This window comes from Yarrowia lipolytica, chromosome 1E (assembly GCF_001761485.1).
Source record: "Yarrowia lipolytica chromosome 1E, complete sequence".
NCBI classification, from domain to species: Eukaryota; Fungi; Ascomycota; class Dipodascomycetes; order Dipodascales; genus Yarrowia; species Yarrowia lipolytica.
In genome coordinates, this window is record NC_090774.1 from 664,892 (window position 1) to 679,505 (window position 14,614).

The 14,614-nt window shown below is 47.0% G+C and overlaps 7 protein-coding genes across 7 annotated transcripts; 5 read left to right on the top strand and 2 right to left on the bottom strand.

The window, feature by feature from the left end:
- Positions 1–679: 679 nt before the first annotated feature.
- YALI1_E06655g (uncharacterized protein) lies at positions 680–1,144 on the top strand (the record flags this gene model as incomplete). The annotated part of the gene is made up of 1 exon (XM_068282909.1): positions 680–1,144. One exon carries the CDS (start codon positions 680–682, stop codon positions 1,142–1,144), a length of 465 nt encoding a protein of 154 aa, XP_068139010.1.
- A 416-nt stretch (positions 1,145–1,560) lies between these two features.
- YALI1_E06664g (uncharacterized protein) lies at positions 1,561–2,718 on the top strand (the record flags this gene model as incomplete). Its single annotated transcript, XM_503595.3, has 1 exon — positions 1,561–2,718. One exon carries the CDS (start codon positions 1,561–1,563, stop codon positions 2,716–2,718), a length of 1,158 nt encoding a protein of 385 aa, XP_503595.1.
- A 26-nt stretch (positions 2,719–2,744) lies between these two features.
- On the top strand, positions 2,745–3,742 carry YALI1_E06676g (uncharacterized protein; the record flags this gene model as incomplete). The annotated part of the gene is made up of 2 exons (XM_068282910.1): positions 2,745–2,877; positions 3,639–3,742. The coding sequence occupies 2 exons, from the start codon at positions 2,745–2,747 to the stop codon at positions 3,740–3,742; spliced, it is 237 nt and encodes a 78-aa protein (XP_068139011.1).
- A 63-nt stretch (positions 3,743–3,805) lies between these two features.
- On the bottom strand, positions 3,806–4,873 carry YALI1_E06697g (uncharacterized protein; the record flags this gene model as incomplete). Its single annotated transcript, XM_503596.3, has 1 exon — positions 3,806–4,873. The coding sequence occupies one exon, from the start codon at positions 4,871–4,873 to the stop codon at positions 3,806–3,808; it is 1,068 nt and encodes a 355-aa protein (XP_503596.1).
- Positions 4,874–6,353: 1,480 nt separating this feature from the next.
- YALI1_E06712g (uncharacterized protein) lies at positions 6,354–7,472 on the top strand (the record flags this gene model as incomplete). Its single annotated transcript, XM_503597.3, has 1 exon — positions 6,354–7,472. The coding sequence occupies one exon, from the start codon at positions 6,354–6,356 to the stop codon at positions 7,470–7,472; it is 1,119 nt and encodes a 372-aa protein (XP_503597.3).
- A 1,369-nt stretch (positions 7,473–8,841) lies between these two features.
- On the top strand, positions 8,842–9,531 carry YALI1_E06737g (uncharacterized protein; the record flags this gene model as incomplete). The annotated part of the gene is made up of 1 exon (XM_503598.3): positions 8,842–9,531. One exon carries the CDS (start codon positions 8,842–8,844, stop codon positions 9,529–9,531), a length of 690 nt encoding a protein of 229 aa, XP_503598.3.
- A 451-nt stretch (positions 9,532–9,982) lies between these two features.
- On the bottom strand, positions 9,983–11,017 carry YALI1_E06759g (uncharacterized protein; the record flags this gene model as incomplete). Its single annotated transcript, XM_503599.3, has 1 exon — positions 9,983–11,017. One exon carries the CDS (start codon positions 11,015–11,017, stop codon positions 9,983–9,985), a length of 1,035 nt encoding a protein of 344 aa, XP_503599.1.
- Between the last annotated feature and the right edge of the window lie 3,597 nt (positions 11,018–14,614).

Consider the following 14,614-nt stretch of genomic DNA (forward strand, 5'->3'; position numbering starts at 1 on the left):
GGACAAGACCAATACCCCGCCGCATCCTGTATTTTATTTTCTCTCCCCCTGCACGCCTCATCTCATCTACATGAGAAGACTGTATGATAGCGCGGTAGGTCTCGCTAAGAGTGCATGTTTTTTGCGTAGAGTTTTTTACACCTTATGATGTTAGAGTTAGGGCCTTGTTGTGCACCTACAAAGCGGCAAAGCGGCATACCACGGTGGGTTTGGTGGAATACCGTTTTACAGGTGTTGAGGACCTTTTGGCGGGGTTAAGCTGTGCAGAGAGGAGCCCCGTACCGCACTCCTCCATTGCAATACATGCAGGTATATTTTTTTGTGCCACGACTGAACACGACCTTGTCTCATAGAAAGCGGCTACTGACGCTATTTAATGCGCTAGTGTCAACCACTAGTGCCAAGGCTCGTTTACATACTGAACTCGTACTATACCAGTCGAACTCATCGCGCCATATCCCCGACCCCTCAAATGCAAGTTAAAGTCTTTTGCTGGTTGGAAAAAGTGCTCGTTTCACCTGCACAGCTTCCCCTCCGTCTCCCCTTCCTCCCATGGGACCATTTTCCTCTTGGCATCGGAAAAACAGCCGTGTGTTTGCTCGTCCAACCTTGTATGCGAGCTTGTGGAGAGAGCGAAAGTGAGGGTGGATAATAAACGTCTTGATCGTCGTTTGTAAGGATGATACGAGTGCCAGACAAACGGACAACCACCTGTACACCTGCCACACCGCAGACCTTTGCCTCTCCCTCCTCTCCTCGAGGACCCACCTGGGCCCACAAGCTGTACCTCCACATGCATGCATTGCTATCAACAACTTGCTACCGAGACCGGAACGTTGGTGACGTACAAAAAAAAACACCAAAATCAAACAAACAGAGTTGCCACCGCATGTTACGCAACACAAGCATGGCATGGGGAACGGCAGCCGGAGGTTGGAAACGTCGACGAGAACCGTGGCCTAACAGGAATGACAACGGTGTAGCTGCCTATTCCGGCTACTGCAGTAGTAGTCCCGCAGGTCCTTGTCTTTGCACAGGCACGTATCATAGCTCAGAAGACGGTCTTCGCAACCGCCCTCTCATCCATCGTAGCATCTTCCCCGCTGTCAGCCTCGTCAATGCCGGAAAATCACCCCCTGTCTGACTGCACCGCGCCTTTTGCACTCGAATGCACTCCCGGACAATTCCCTCAGCACTGTCTCACTTGAGTAACGTCGGCAAACGCAATCCTTAACAAGGTGCAATGTAACCGAGGAAGTTGGGAATAATAGTTGAGAATGTATCCGACTACGAGTGGAAGATCGTGTGCCGGTGAATGCCTTCTCGAAAACAACACAAGATCAAGCTATCAGACGACCACCACTGTATTTTTCTCCTGTCCTCGAAACCCGTTTCCCCACCTCATCGACAACACATTGCTAAATCATAAATAGCCGTATAACATTCAAGCCTCTCTTTATATATACCGTCTGCAAAGTCTACTTTTTTTTCTCGTCACCCTCATCGGCCATCTCTCCCTCTTTTCTCTCTCTTCATCTCTTCCCCACACTCTTCATCCAGATGCTCAACCAGCCGAAAAAACCCCTGTGGCCGAAAGTCAGACACTTCTTGCGAGAACCGTTTGCCGAGTTCTGGGGCTGCGTCATTCTCATCGTTCTGGGAGACGGTTCTGTTGCCCAGGTCACTCTCTCCAACGGCGAGAAGGGAGACTACCAGTCCATTTCGTGGGGCTGGGGTCTGGGAGTAATGTTTGGCGTCTACGTCAGCGGAGGTATCTCTGGAGGCCATCTCAACCCCGCCGTCACGCTTGCTTCTTGCGTCTACAGAGGCTTCCCATGGAGAAAATTCCCCGGATACATGCTGGCCCAGACCCTAGGATGTATGGTAGGTGCTGCCATCATCTACGGAAACTACCGATCTGCAATCGATACGTTTGAGGGCTGCAAGGGCTGTCGAACTGTGTCTGGTCCCAAATCCACAGCCGGAGTATTCTGTACCTACCCTGCTCCCTTCATGACTCGAACTGGCCAGTTCTTTTCCGAAATTGTAGCCTCGGCTGTTCTGCAGTTTATCATTTTCGCTATTAACGACACCAAAAACATACCCGCTGGTCCTCTGGCTCCCCTGGTACTCTTCTTCCTCATTTTCGCTATTGGAGCCTGTCTTGGATGGGAGACTGGATATGCCATTAACTTTGCACGAGACTTTGGTCCCCGACTTGTGACTGCCATGATCGGATACGGCAGCGAAGTCTGGAGCGCTGGAGGTTACTACTTTTGGGTCCCCATCGTTGCCCCCTTCATTGGGTGTCTGCTGGGCGGCTTTCTCTACGACTTTTTCATGTACACCGGGGACGAATCGCCCATCAACTGGCCCTGGATGGGATTCGACCGATTTCTCAACCCCCACAAGCGAATCGAACATGATATGGGAACTGTTCAGCAGAACGTGGAGGCTCCCATGCTTGTGGAAGCCCACCCCAACATGGGCTCAGTGCAGGAGAACCCTCTGTCGACGGGAACCGACGAACCCAAGGTCGATATGGACCCTGGCTTCTCGTCAGATAGCCAGACTGTGCATCTGGGCAGAAATATGCGAGCCGCTGACCATGAACATGTCGAGCAGGCTCACACGCCTGAGTCGGCCACTCCTCCCCAGCCTACAGGCGCCGCCCAGTTTCTGGAGTTCGAAAACCTCGACGACTCGGACAGTAGTTAGGGATATTTATTAGCATGCACATCAGCATGATTTACGACATATTTAATTGCATACAGACTTTTCATTGCTGCGAGTGTGACAGGCCTGAGAGTATCAGTTGGAGAGCGCACCCGCACCCCACGAACCAATCGCCAAGCACGTTATATAACAGAGACCCCGGTATTCCATAGCCGAAGATACTGTACGACATCAGCCTACGCCTTTACTATGTGGTTTGGTGACCTCATAGGTTTGGTGACCTCATAGATACTGTAGCTCGACAGCGGCTTAACAGTGCGGAAACCTGTCTGAACTATCTTACTCTTGTTGCAATAGACAAGTTACAAGCAGGAGTTGTATATTCTCTCTGATAAGGGCTTGTTCATCAAAACAGTATATATTGACAGACTTTCGAAACTTCTCTTATTTCACAGGCCTCAGTATCAGGTAGAGTATGTACTGGTACTTGTAGATTGTTCTGCCATTGCCGCACATGGTGGATATATTAGCTCAGACATGAAGATACGAGTTGAGTAATTTAATGAATAATATATCCGAGGTGTGAACAATGATGTCATGGTTGTCTCTAACCATCCAAGTACATACGGCACAGGCATAAAACAATATAAGCCTGTGGATTGTTAGGCAGCCTGTTATGGCTGTGAACGACTGCTATGGCGGCGCTGTACATGTATATGCGGTATGTACAGCAGAGTCAAGTACAAGTACCGATAAAAATATTGGTATTTCCATGTTGATGAAGTCCATGTTGATGATGACCTGGAATCGAAAGACTTTTTTAGACACCTTGTGCCCAAAGACCGACATGCTGTGGTATTACATCCTGTCGTAAGCTGGAATCTTTCGTAACTTAATTATTTGTACTGTAATTACCAGGAGAACACCCTAATTATTGTCATACATGCTATATAGTGTGACAGTAGGCAACTCCCATGACGCTACACTAGCAGAGGCGCTGAGCGTAGTAATGAAATGCCTTTCGTGTAAACCAAGCTTTCATCTTCAAAGACTCGTGCACTCCTGATAGAGATAATCGATTTGTTCGCGCTTGGCAGCTTCGCACATCCATTTGCTCCGCTTGCATCTCTTACAGAAACTGCAACCAGAAGTAAATGTAGTAGTGCAGCTTGGAATGCGACTTGAGGTCAATCTTGTAGAAGTCGTACGAATCAGGGTGGTTCCAGTCCAGAGGCTGGAAGGTAGGATCCGACTCGATCATTCGCACGTACTTGTCGTTCAGATCAGCTGGCAGAAACTCCGACTGGTTGGGAAACTCGGGGACCTTGTGGTACAGGTACCAGGCGACAGCCACGTATCCACAGGGCTCCAAAAGGAAGACAGGGGTGGGCCACACACCGAGGGCCAGAATGAAACTCCAGAAGAACTCGTAGCCCCAGGTGATCACAAAGGCGGCCCACTGGGTGTAGATGAACACTCGCAAGTACTCAGTCTGGGGGAACCAGCCGGAGATGAAGTACACCTGGGACCACTTGATTTCGTTCAGCAGAAGCGAAATAAAGAGACGGAAGAAGAGAATGATGACCCAGTGGTAGGCAAACACCTTTTCGAGCCAGTTGAGACCGCAGGCAAGACACAGAATGATAGCCACAAACTTTTGGGGAGGCACTCCCATGGCATTGAGCTTAGCAGAGGAGATTTTGGGGGTGGTCCAGAAGGGTGCGATGGAGGTAGCAATCAGCAAGAGCAGGAAGAAGAAGCCCGAAATGGTCACGTTTCCGTCCTCCATGTCTTCGTCGGGGAGTCGACCGTCGTGCAGTCGGAAAAGAACCATGGAGTGGGACAGAGAAAAGTCCTTGATCCAACACATGGCCAAATTGATACCAATGGCCGGAAGAAGTGCCTTTCGAAGACGGTCATAGATAAGAGCAGCTTCGTATCGGTTGACTCCTCCATATCCTGCTGACGTGTCTTCATTCTGAATATCGTCAACAGCCGCCTGAATTGACGATTGAAGGCCTCCCAGAGCGGAATCATTGTTGTTGTTGCTGCTGGAGGTAGTGTTGGTAGTGGTGTCGTTAGTGTCTGTGTATGCGCTGGTGTTTGTGTCCTTGCCGGCTCCTCGTCCCTCGACCACCAGCTCGTCGCTGCTTCGGGGAGACTCGTCCTCAATGGCAATCTGGTTGTCTTTTGCCATCTTGTGTCGTGTCCAAATGTGTCGTGTACGTGGTTGAAAGTACAAAGTGCAACCAAGCTAAGCTCGTGTGTTGGCGATACGAGTGGTGAACGTGCCGGAAGTTTATTAGGTGGCGCTGCGGTGTGAACAGGAATACAAGAGGTAACAAGACAGAGATGCAGGGTAAACAAGACCTATATATACCTGTGCGAGTGACACAAAAACGACTAATTCTAGCCAGTTACACAAAAACCTCGCTCAACACTCTGTAGCTCACACGTCCAAGCAACTCTTCTTCTCCATATCATCTCCCTTGCAGTTCGCTAGTGGCGACGGTGCATGTGATGCAGGACAAGTGCTCACGTGACGATTGGAAGGTGGTTGGATATATATCTCACACGAGGAAAATACATTGCACCAGTCACGTGAACTCCGAGTTCGTATTTATTGTAGTCCTCGTACGCATTCAAACTCGTCGTTTTACTCGAGAATCTACATGTGCTCATTGTACCCGTTCCGTTTCGGCGGCGGTTGCGATCAACCCCAACCCTAATGTTCCTATTTGGCAGTAATAGCCGTGATATCTCGATTGAGTAACCCTAGCCCTATCTACTCAATGTTTGGCAGACTCTATTCCCTGAGCTCTAAATAAGACAACTAGTCAAATCTTATATTTCAAAACGAGTAATTTCCTAACCCTTAGAGTTCCAATGTTACTATAGGAGAACTCATGAGACGAAATTTCGGACGTTTTTGTCAATATTCTGTTAATATTCAACCACTCAGCGACGTGTAAGATTATACATAATGTAGATATCCATAGATCGCTACTTTTTCTGATCATTTTGCGTCGCTTTTAGGCATTTAACCGCAAGCAAACATCAGCAGACCCCCTGCTATTGATCTTGCATCTTTCTGCGGAGTAGATTGAAAGATTTTTTAGATAATCACATGAATCTAATGTGTTGATGGGTTGAATGTGTTTTTACCAGAAGGAGGATTTGATGTGTTATTTGGACGGTGTCATGAGGGACTATTGTTGATTGTGGATGAAGTTTGGTTCGGTGAAGAAATTGATGGAGGAAAACCCCCCGTAGAAGTGGAGTGACATAGTCAGTCTGCCATCTCTTTCCCCTTTGCTCTGAACGTTTCCCCTCTTGGTTTAGCAGTGTTGCGAGAGTGTGCGGCACAAACTGCTGTGTTTTAGTAGCAGGCTTAGTCCTTATCGGATCGTCCTACTGTATCTACTTGTAGCTACATCCATCCACCGGTATTTATATATTCAGCGGTTTCTATCGGTTGGAAACATTTTCCGAATGTGTCAAATAAAACGTGACTTCTGACCTCTCTAAATGCTCTTAGTCAGTTACTTTCTGTCCTTCAGATTGGATCATATCTGATGCGGTTGCATGGTGAGTCTTGGCAACCTTACTGGGTGGTCTTATATAGACCCAACGGTAAGACATGACATTGCACGATACTAGTACAGATATCCAACAATATGAAGTACACTGCTCTCGCTCTGGCTGCCACGGCCGCGGCTCTCCCGCTCAACCTGCAGCAGCTCACTCTTTCCCCCACCAACATGATCGACCAGGTGGTGGGTCTTCTCCCCAACTCCATCAAGCAGTCTGTGTCCGGCAAGAAGATCGGTGACACCTTTGACCAGTCCGGTATGCCCCCCAAGGAGGAGGCTGCACGAGTAGCCCGAACTCTGGTTCACCGGGAGTCTCTCACCACTCTTGTGACCGTCAACAAGGACAATGTTCCTGAAGGTTACGTTGAGTACTACGCCGATTGCGGCAAGGACGGAAACCCTGTGATGCTCAATGTCCATATTGGAACCGGATTCCGAAACATTGCCGCTGGCTCCGAGGCCACTCTTTCGGTCCGAGTCGGTGACCACCCCGTCACTGAGAACACCAACCCCTGGTACCCTGGAGGAATCGTCAAGTCCACCGCTGGCTCTCCTCGAGTCTCCCTTCGAGGCAAGTTCGAGGATATCGACAAAGACGAGATTGAGGCCGTCGAGTCGTGCTTCCTGAAGCGACACCCCGACGCCAAGTGGTGGTTGCCCGGTAACAACGTCCACTCCACCCACTGGGTCAAGTTCAACGTCGACTCTTTGCACATGGTTGGTGGTTTTGGCGACCGAGCCTTCATTGGTGAGATCCCCGGTGACGTTTACCGAGAGGCCAAGCTGCTTGGCCACGGAGAGGGAGTCACCCTCTCTGAGGAGGAGCTCTTTGCTGCCCACCACGGCGGTATGTCCAAGGAGGAGTTTGTCAAGGTGCACGGTGATGTTAAGCACCACGACATGAAGGGCAAGCACCATAAGGGAGAGCACAAGGGCAAGCACCATAAGGGACAGCACAAGGGCAAGCACCACGGTGACATGAAGCTCACCCAGGAGCAGCTTGTCAAGGTCCATGCCGCTCTGTCTGACGACCCCGAGGCTTTCATCAAGGCCCACTCTGGTGATGTGTCTATCTCCGACGAGAAGGTCCACAAGGTTGACGCCAACCATGGCAAGGATCTGACTGAGGAGCAGCTCATGAAGATTCATGCTGCTCTGTCTGACGACCCTGAGGCCTTCAAGGTCCACCATAACCTTCTGTAGGTGGTGACTCAAGGATTGAATAACTAACGACTCCAACAGTCTGTAATGAATGATGATAACTCTTATGTGTGACAAGTCAGAGCAAAACAATGACTTGGAACTGTGGAACCAGTACAAGTAGTGTATATCGTCGTGTATACTTCTAATTCATGATGTAAGAATGCGTAATGACTATAACACGTACGAGTAAGAGCTACAGATTCCTACATTTCTACAAGCACTTGTAGTGCCAGTACACGATGACCCTGTACAAGTAAACTGACATCTGAGATTACTTTTTGTAAGGTCGTACTTGTATATATAAATGTTCTTATAAAACTACGACCAATTACCAATTAACGGAAATAATTGTACATACTTGTACATACAGTACATACCATGGCGGTGAGAGGTATGGCGGAGAGTGGCTCTGTTGCTGCAGTATCCAACGGTATAGAGGTTCTCGTTTTACTGAACAGTTATACGAAAGCAAAAGGCACACATGGTTGGCTCCAGGTGCTCATTTTTTCTTCTCGTATGATGGCAGACCGACTTGGCTGAGGGAGATTTTGAGAGAACAAACGCCACGGTTTACACGCCCGTGATCCACCACACAATATGAAGCTCGACATGGTCTCTACCTGTTTTCGAGTGTGTGGGTGTGTTGAACTCGGAGAGTGTACGACACAAGCGATTATCATTTTGTCGAGTGCACTTAACAGGAATTTATACCCAAGTCCTCTGCTAGTTACCACCTGTTATCCCTACTGTCTTCTATGTCGCTGGTGAAGGTCTAAACGACATTTCTATCACGAGTTTTTTTTTTGTTGTTTTTTTGTTGTTGTTTTTCCACCTCTCAACTAATCTGCATTGATGATGCTTGATATCTCAACTAATGTCAACTAATTGAATCAAGTTAAATATGGATGCTCTATAGTGACAGCTGAACTACAGATGATAACAGAATCGGGGATCAAACACCAAAAAAAAAAAGAGCGACCAATTTTTTTCTCGGTGCTTGTTTTTCAATGTCACTATACTACGAGTACATACTGTAGCTACAGAATAGTATACGAAGGTTCTTTTTTTTCTCATCGCGACGTCCGCCAAAGCATTTGTAACTAAGTCCGTCATGTCCGTCAGCGCTGCGGAATTAATGATAACAACATCATATTAGGCTTTAGGTAGATGGAATCGGTAGATATCACAATGATCATATGCTTTCCCTTTTCTCCGCTAGCAAAATACCATTTTTCTACAATTTTCATCCTCCGTCAAGTCCGTCTGCTTCTATCCAACTTCTAGAAGGTGGCGTTATGCATAATCTCGCTGCTCTTGTATATAAGCCGTGCGACACCCCCACAAATGATGATACACAAACACTACCATCATGCCTTCTCTCTCTGAAATCAAGCAATTCAACTCCACTCACACACCTTCTGTCAACAAGGCTGTGGGTGTCTTTTTCGGCGGAACTTCGGGAATTGGAAAAGAAACAGCCTACATGTTTGCGCAGAAGTTCGACAGACCCACTGTATTCATTGTGGGCCGAAGTGAAGAGGCTGGAAGCCAGATTGTGGCAGATCTGAACCGTCTCAATGCAAGGGCCACGTTCATAAAGTCCGATCTGTCCCAAATGAAGGAGGTGCTCCGAGTCTCGGAGATTGTTAAAAACGACACGTCCAAGATCAACCTGTTGTTTCTGTCCCAGGGTATTCTGAGCACCGCTGGACGAACAGAAACGGCCGAGGGAATTGACTTGAGAATGGCTCTTAACTACTACGGGCGGTGGCTGGCAGTCAAGGAGCTGGCACCTCTAGTTCAGAAGGCATACAACGACGGAGACAAGGACAATGCCCGAGTGGTGTCTGTACTAGCCCCTGGAAACGAGGGCCCCTACCAGGAAAATGATATCAGCTACGAAACAAGTTCTCTCTGGCCAATCAGAACAGGCACATCACGCAATTCACTTCTGCGGCAGTGTTGCGATTCTCCAGAATTTACCCTGATCTGTCCTTCATCCATGCCAATCCAGGCTATGTTGCTACCGGAATCACCCGAGAACTGCCCTGGTACGTGAGGTTCCCCTCTACTGTTCTTCTCAAGACTCCTTGGGCAATCACAGCTCAGGACTCGGGTCAGAAGTTCTTCTACATGGGAGCAGCCAGTCCTACATTTTCCCATGGCGCATTTCTGCTGAACTCCTCTGCAGATTCGGTCATGGAGAAGTCGGTTGCAAAGGGTACATTGACTGAAGAACACCAGGACAAAATTTGGACCCATTCCGAGGACGAGTTCAAGCTGGCCTTGCAGTGAACATAGAAGTTGGGACGGACTACAAGTAGGGTATCGTGGGGTTTTTGCACGTATAAGATGTTTACTAGTACGAGAATGTACATTACAATACAATGTACTTGTACCAATAGTGTGACACTCATAATAGCAAAATTACAGCCACACTCGATAATATACAGACATCATTCATTGCATGTGGTAACACACTCTCATCGCATTGCGTTTTTTTCAAGTGTCTACTTCTGTCGCTTGTAAATCTTGGCGAGGAAAGCGTTGAGCACCTCCTTCTTGAAGCCTCGGCTCTCGTCAACCTGCTCGATCTTCTTCTTGATGTCGCCAACAACCTCCTCCTCGTAGTCAAGGTAGTCCTGCTCAATCTTCATGTCATCATACAGTTTCTTGATGACGAGCTCCTTGGACTTGTCCTTGACGCCGTAGTTGTCCTCGAGGATCTGTCGCTGCTCGGGGGTGGCCTTCTGAAGGGCTTTGTTAACGAGCCAGGAGCACTTGTTGTCCTGGATGTCGGTGCCGATCTTACCAATGAACTCGGGGTCTCCAAAGTTGTCAAGGTAGTCGTCCTGGACCTGGAAGTACTCTCCGAGAGGGATCAGCACATCCATGGCCTGCTGCAGGTCCTTGGGGTTGGTAATGCCGGCCACGTACATGGCTAGAACAACGGGCAGGTAGAAGGAGTAGTAAGCAGTCTTGTATCGCACAATAAAGGAGTGCTTGTCCAGAGAGAACCGGTTGAGATCAACCTCATCCTCGGGGGCAGTCAGAAGATCCACCAGCTGGCCCAGCTCGGTCTTGAACGAAATGTCGTGGAACAGCTCGACAAGGTCAATGTAGTACTTCTCCTGTCGGAAATGCTTCTTAAGCAGAATGTAGATGCCACTCTCTAGCATGAAAGCATCGTTGATGGCAATCATGCCGACCTTGGGCTTGAGGTACCAGCAGGGCTGGCCTCGTCGGGTCTTGGACTCATCCATAATGTCGTCCGACACGAGGAAAAACGCCTGCAGCAGCTCAATCAGCCAGCCGAGCAGCGCGAGTCGGTAGTACTCCTCGTCATCGAGCTCCTTCTTGCCGGTCAGTAGCTGGTAGGTGTCGACCACAGACAGGCCTCGGTTGAGCTTTCCACCCACACAGTTGTACTGAAGTGAGTCGGAAAACCACTGCACGGCATCCTGGGGCAGACCCTCGTCTCGCAGCAGCTGCACCAGCTCCTCGGAGATTCGGGGGAACACGCTTTCGAATTTCGCCTTGGACATTGTTGTTTGTGTACTTGTACTCGTGGATGGAAGGAGGATGTGATGTGACGATCTGATCTGACGTGGTTGCGTAAGGAGGGTTAATTGAATTAAGGTTGCGAGTAGAGCGAGCAGAGCGACTGGCCGTAGGTCAGAACCCGACAGCCCCGCGTGTTCGCCAGGGTCACGTGATTTATTGAGAAGACACGTGCCATCGAGATGGTAGCGCCACTGATATGGTCCAGAGCCAGGTTCTTGTTATTTGTGTGGTTGTACTGTGTGTGTGTCGTAACCCCTGAATCTGTCTCTTTCCTGTGTCTGATACGAGACATGTGAGTGTACGATACAGTATGTACGATGTGTGTAGGTTTTTGGGGGTCAAACGTCTCATATATATAGCTAGGAAAAGAGTGTTTGGAGCGCTACAATAAAGACGTGTTTCTTACCCTCCGTAATGGGCGGATCCTGTCACTCAGCTACGGCATTTGGTTGTATTTCAACGAAGCAGTTGGGTTAGGGTTAATGGATTGTAGGGAGCGGAAGAGGGGATAAATGGGGATCATATCATTCAAATGAGACGTTAGACATTTTAGTAATCACAATAGAGCTTTTGAGGAGTATTATGTGTTCGCAACAGCTCAATCTTGCCATTTCAGTGTTTTGATTGATTTCTCAAAGTTGACCAATCAAAACCCTCAATTAACATGACTCAAAAGAGTCACGCATTTTTCATCTAGAGAAATACAGTTTGGACAATGGCACTTTTCACAATGAGGTATATCACGTGATGGGGAGTGTTAGAGAGGTGGGGCCATTTTTAACAGATTTCAAATGGCTCGTTCAGTATATTTTGTGACTTTGGTCTTTCTCAGACTTGTATTGGTGCTGTTCGATGATACGTGTAGATGTTCCACCAGAAGTGAGTCGTTCAGGAGTGATGTACTTATACTATGTATGTACTGTAGTTACAGTAGAGAGATAATGGACAGTGTTAGTGAGGTTTTGATATACTCCCCAAGCAGTTTATTTCGAGTGGAAATATTGTCACATCTTGGTGCTCCAATAACACTTTCTGTGGCTAAGGCAATGACTATCATTACACTGGACGTACAGTACATGGTCCGCAATAACTGATCTGCTTGGATATCCAGGTTTGAATGAGGACTTCATATTCTATTACATGTATGATTCAATTTTTCTCACTCTTGGCCCAAAGTACCTACAATTACTTACTGAAGAACTATTTGAGCAATTGATAGACGATTCCTAGTACGGGTTGTCTACAGTATTTCAATATGCTCTCAAAAAGATCTATATCTCTTTTGTGGTGACCATACTTATTGTAAGATTTATTTACAACACACCTGTTTGATTATCCTACCCGTACAATCCGTATCAAAGGCATCTGCTCTATCATTGAACTCCCCGTTTTTTATTCTGTATACCCAAGAGGTTGGGTGTCTTAAGAGATTAACACATTCTCTGTAGACTGTAGGAAGCCATGAGATTTTTTTGATCTCTTGTACAAGTCTCCAAGTTCCCTTTTATTGGCACAACAGAACATTTCAGTGATTTCCAGAAACGGAGTTGGACACACCAGACACTCCTGCTGTTGCCATGGAAGAGCTAGTTGCTCCATTTGCCCACATAAACACTCGGGAGCCTTGTAAGGGGCTTTCGATTAGTCTCTAGTGTTTTCCTCTTGGGGAAGAGCCAGTCTGGATCATCATTCCAGGTCCCATTTGTATGTGTTACTGTAGTCATTCTAGTTTCCAATTCAGCAATATCTAGTTGATCAGAAAAGAAACCCGGAGTTTAGAGGCGTTTGGTACGACAAACCTCACCCTGGAGTCCAGAGAGATGCTCCATATTGGGTATATCAGGGTCTAAACCAGCCTAGGAGCTGATATATCCCTCTGGGATGTGATAACAAGAGCTTCTGGCAGTCAGTTTCCATACGACCTTCGAGTCAACTTCGAATATCGTTTCCACATTGAAGATACCAAGTGAGAAGAAAGCCTGCATCGTTGGCTAGTTGAATTGCAAGATCTAGTTGCGGAGAAGAAGTCGCAGATATCAGCTGAAGTCTTTCTTCTCTTCTTCTGTAGATCGCCCTCTCGTGTTCTAGAGAGTTAAATATCTTCAATAATTGCCTGGTGATTATACTGCCGGCAAACTTGTTTCTCTTGGTGGAATCGGGGTAATGTTTATCCAGCCCATGTCTCAAGTTGTAGGTATTACGGCCAAAGTGGACCTTTGTGCTAAAGAAGTACATACTTATAAAGACCATACACTTCTCGGATCTGGATTTCCGCGATATGTGGATTGTTCGAAGGAGGACATTCAATCAATCAAGTCTTACGACAAGTATCTAAAGCAAATATGGGAAGAAAATAGAAATTCTTTTCTCACATAAGTCTCATTTACAGGAGATAGTAAAGCAACTTCTGTTTGTGGTCTGGATTCCAGTCGGAGATGACCCCGAGCCGTTCATAGAAGTAATTACAACCTACAGGTCAAGTTTTTGGCGTCTTATACCTGTTCCTGTGTACCAGGTGATTCTTACTATTTCAAATTGACAACTACTTTCTGGGAGCCTTGAAAAGTATACCAAGGGGAGTATTTCTTGCAGTTGATGAGGTCACGTTCCTGTCATTACTACTGTAGCACCTTTTTCGATGTCATTGAAAAAGAAAGATCGACTGTTTGGGAAGAATTGCTCTTCTCTCGAGCTCAAATTCGGATACTTAGTCTCCTAAAATGGATAGTAGATCCCTTCAACACGCTTCTGTTAACTCTTGCACCACACTTCCAGACCCTGTAACCTCTAATGGCAATTCTAAAGAAACCACAAAGTTAGGAAAATTGTTTCCAAGGAGTTATGAATGTAAGAAATTTACTTATGTTGGTTCTTTTACTACATCTCTGCTCTGCTCTACTGTAGAGCTTTGGAGGGAGGACTGAGAACAACTACAATCAGTTTGCTTTACAGTGGCCTGGAAAGATGCAGGTTGGCGTCTTGTATTGTAAAATGTTTTTCTTTACAGTACTGGGTACTTAGGCGACCAGAGTAGACTGTATATGAAGGGAGGATTTCCTTGCCTTCTGAGGAACTTGCAGCCTGAGCGAGAGCGAGTTGTTACAAGGTCTACAAATGGTATCCTTTAGCTTGTATTGTGATGATGTATCAGCCGTATGGTAGTTTTTAATCTTGCCCTATTGTTTCATCAAAGCGATGCCAGATGAGTGCTTCGATTTCAGTTAAACATCTTCATCTGATACCCCACACTTTTCCTCAAGAGATATCTATCATATAATACAATTAATCAGAAATAACATGATAAATCAGAAATAATACGAAGTCCAAGTCTGAAACGCTCTTACTGTGTTGCTAGTAGCAACAGTAGTGGAAGTGTTCCCCACCTAGATGGACACTTTTCGACTCATATCATGATAATGTCTATAGTACAAGTACAACAACGCTGTATATAATTGTACACACAAGTCTCTGTACAGGTATCTAACTGGAATGACAACATCTTCTGTGAACAAGTTTGAGCGACCCAACAGTAAATCTCTTCTCCCGGAAGTGTTCTGCAAGTGTAATTGAACGATGTG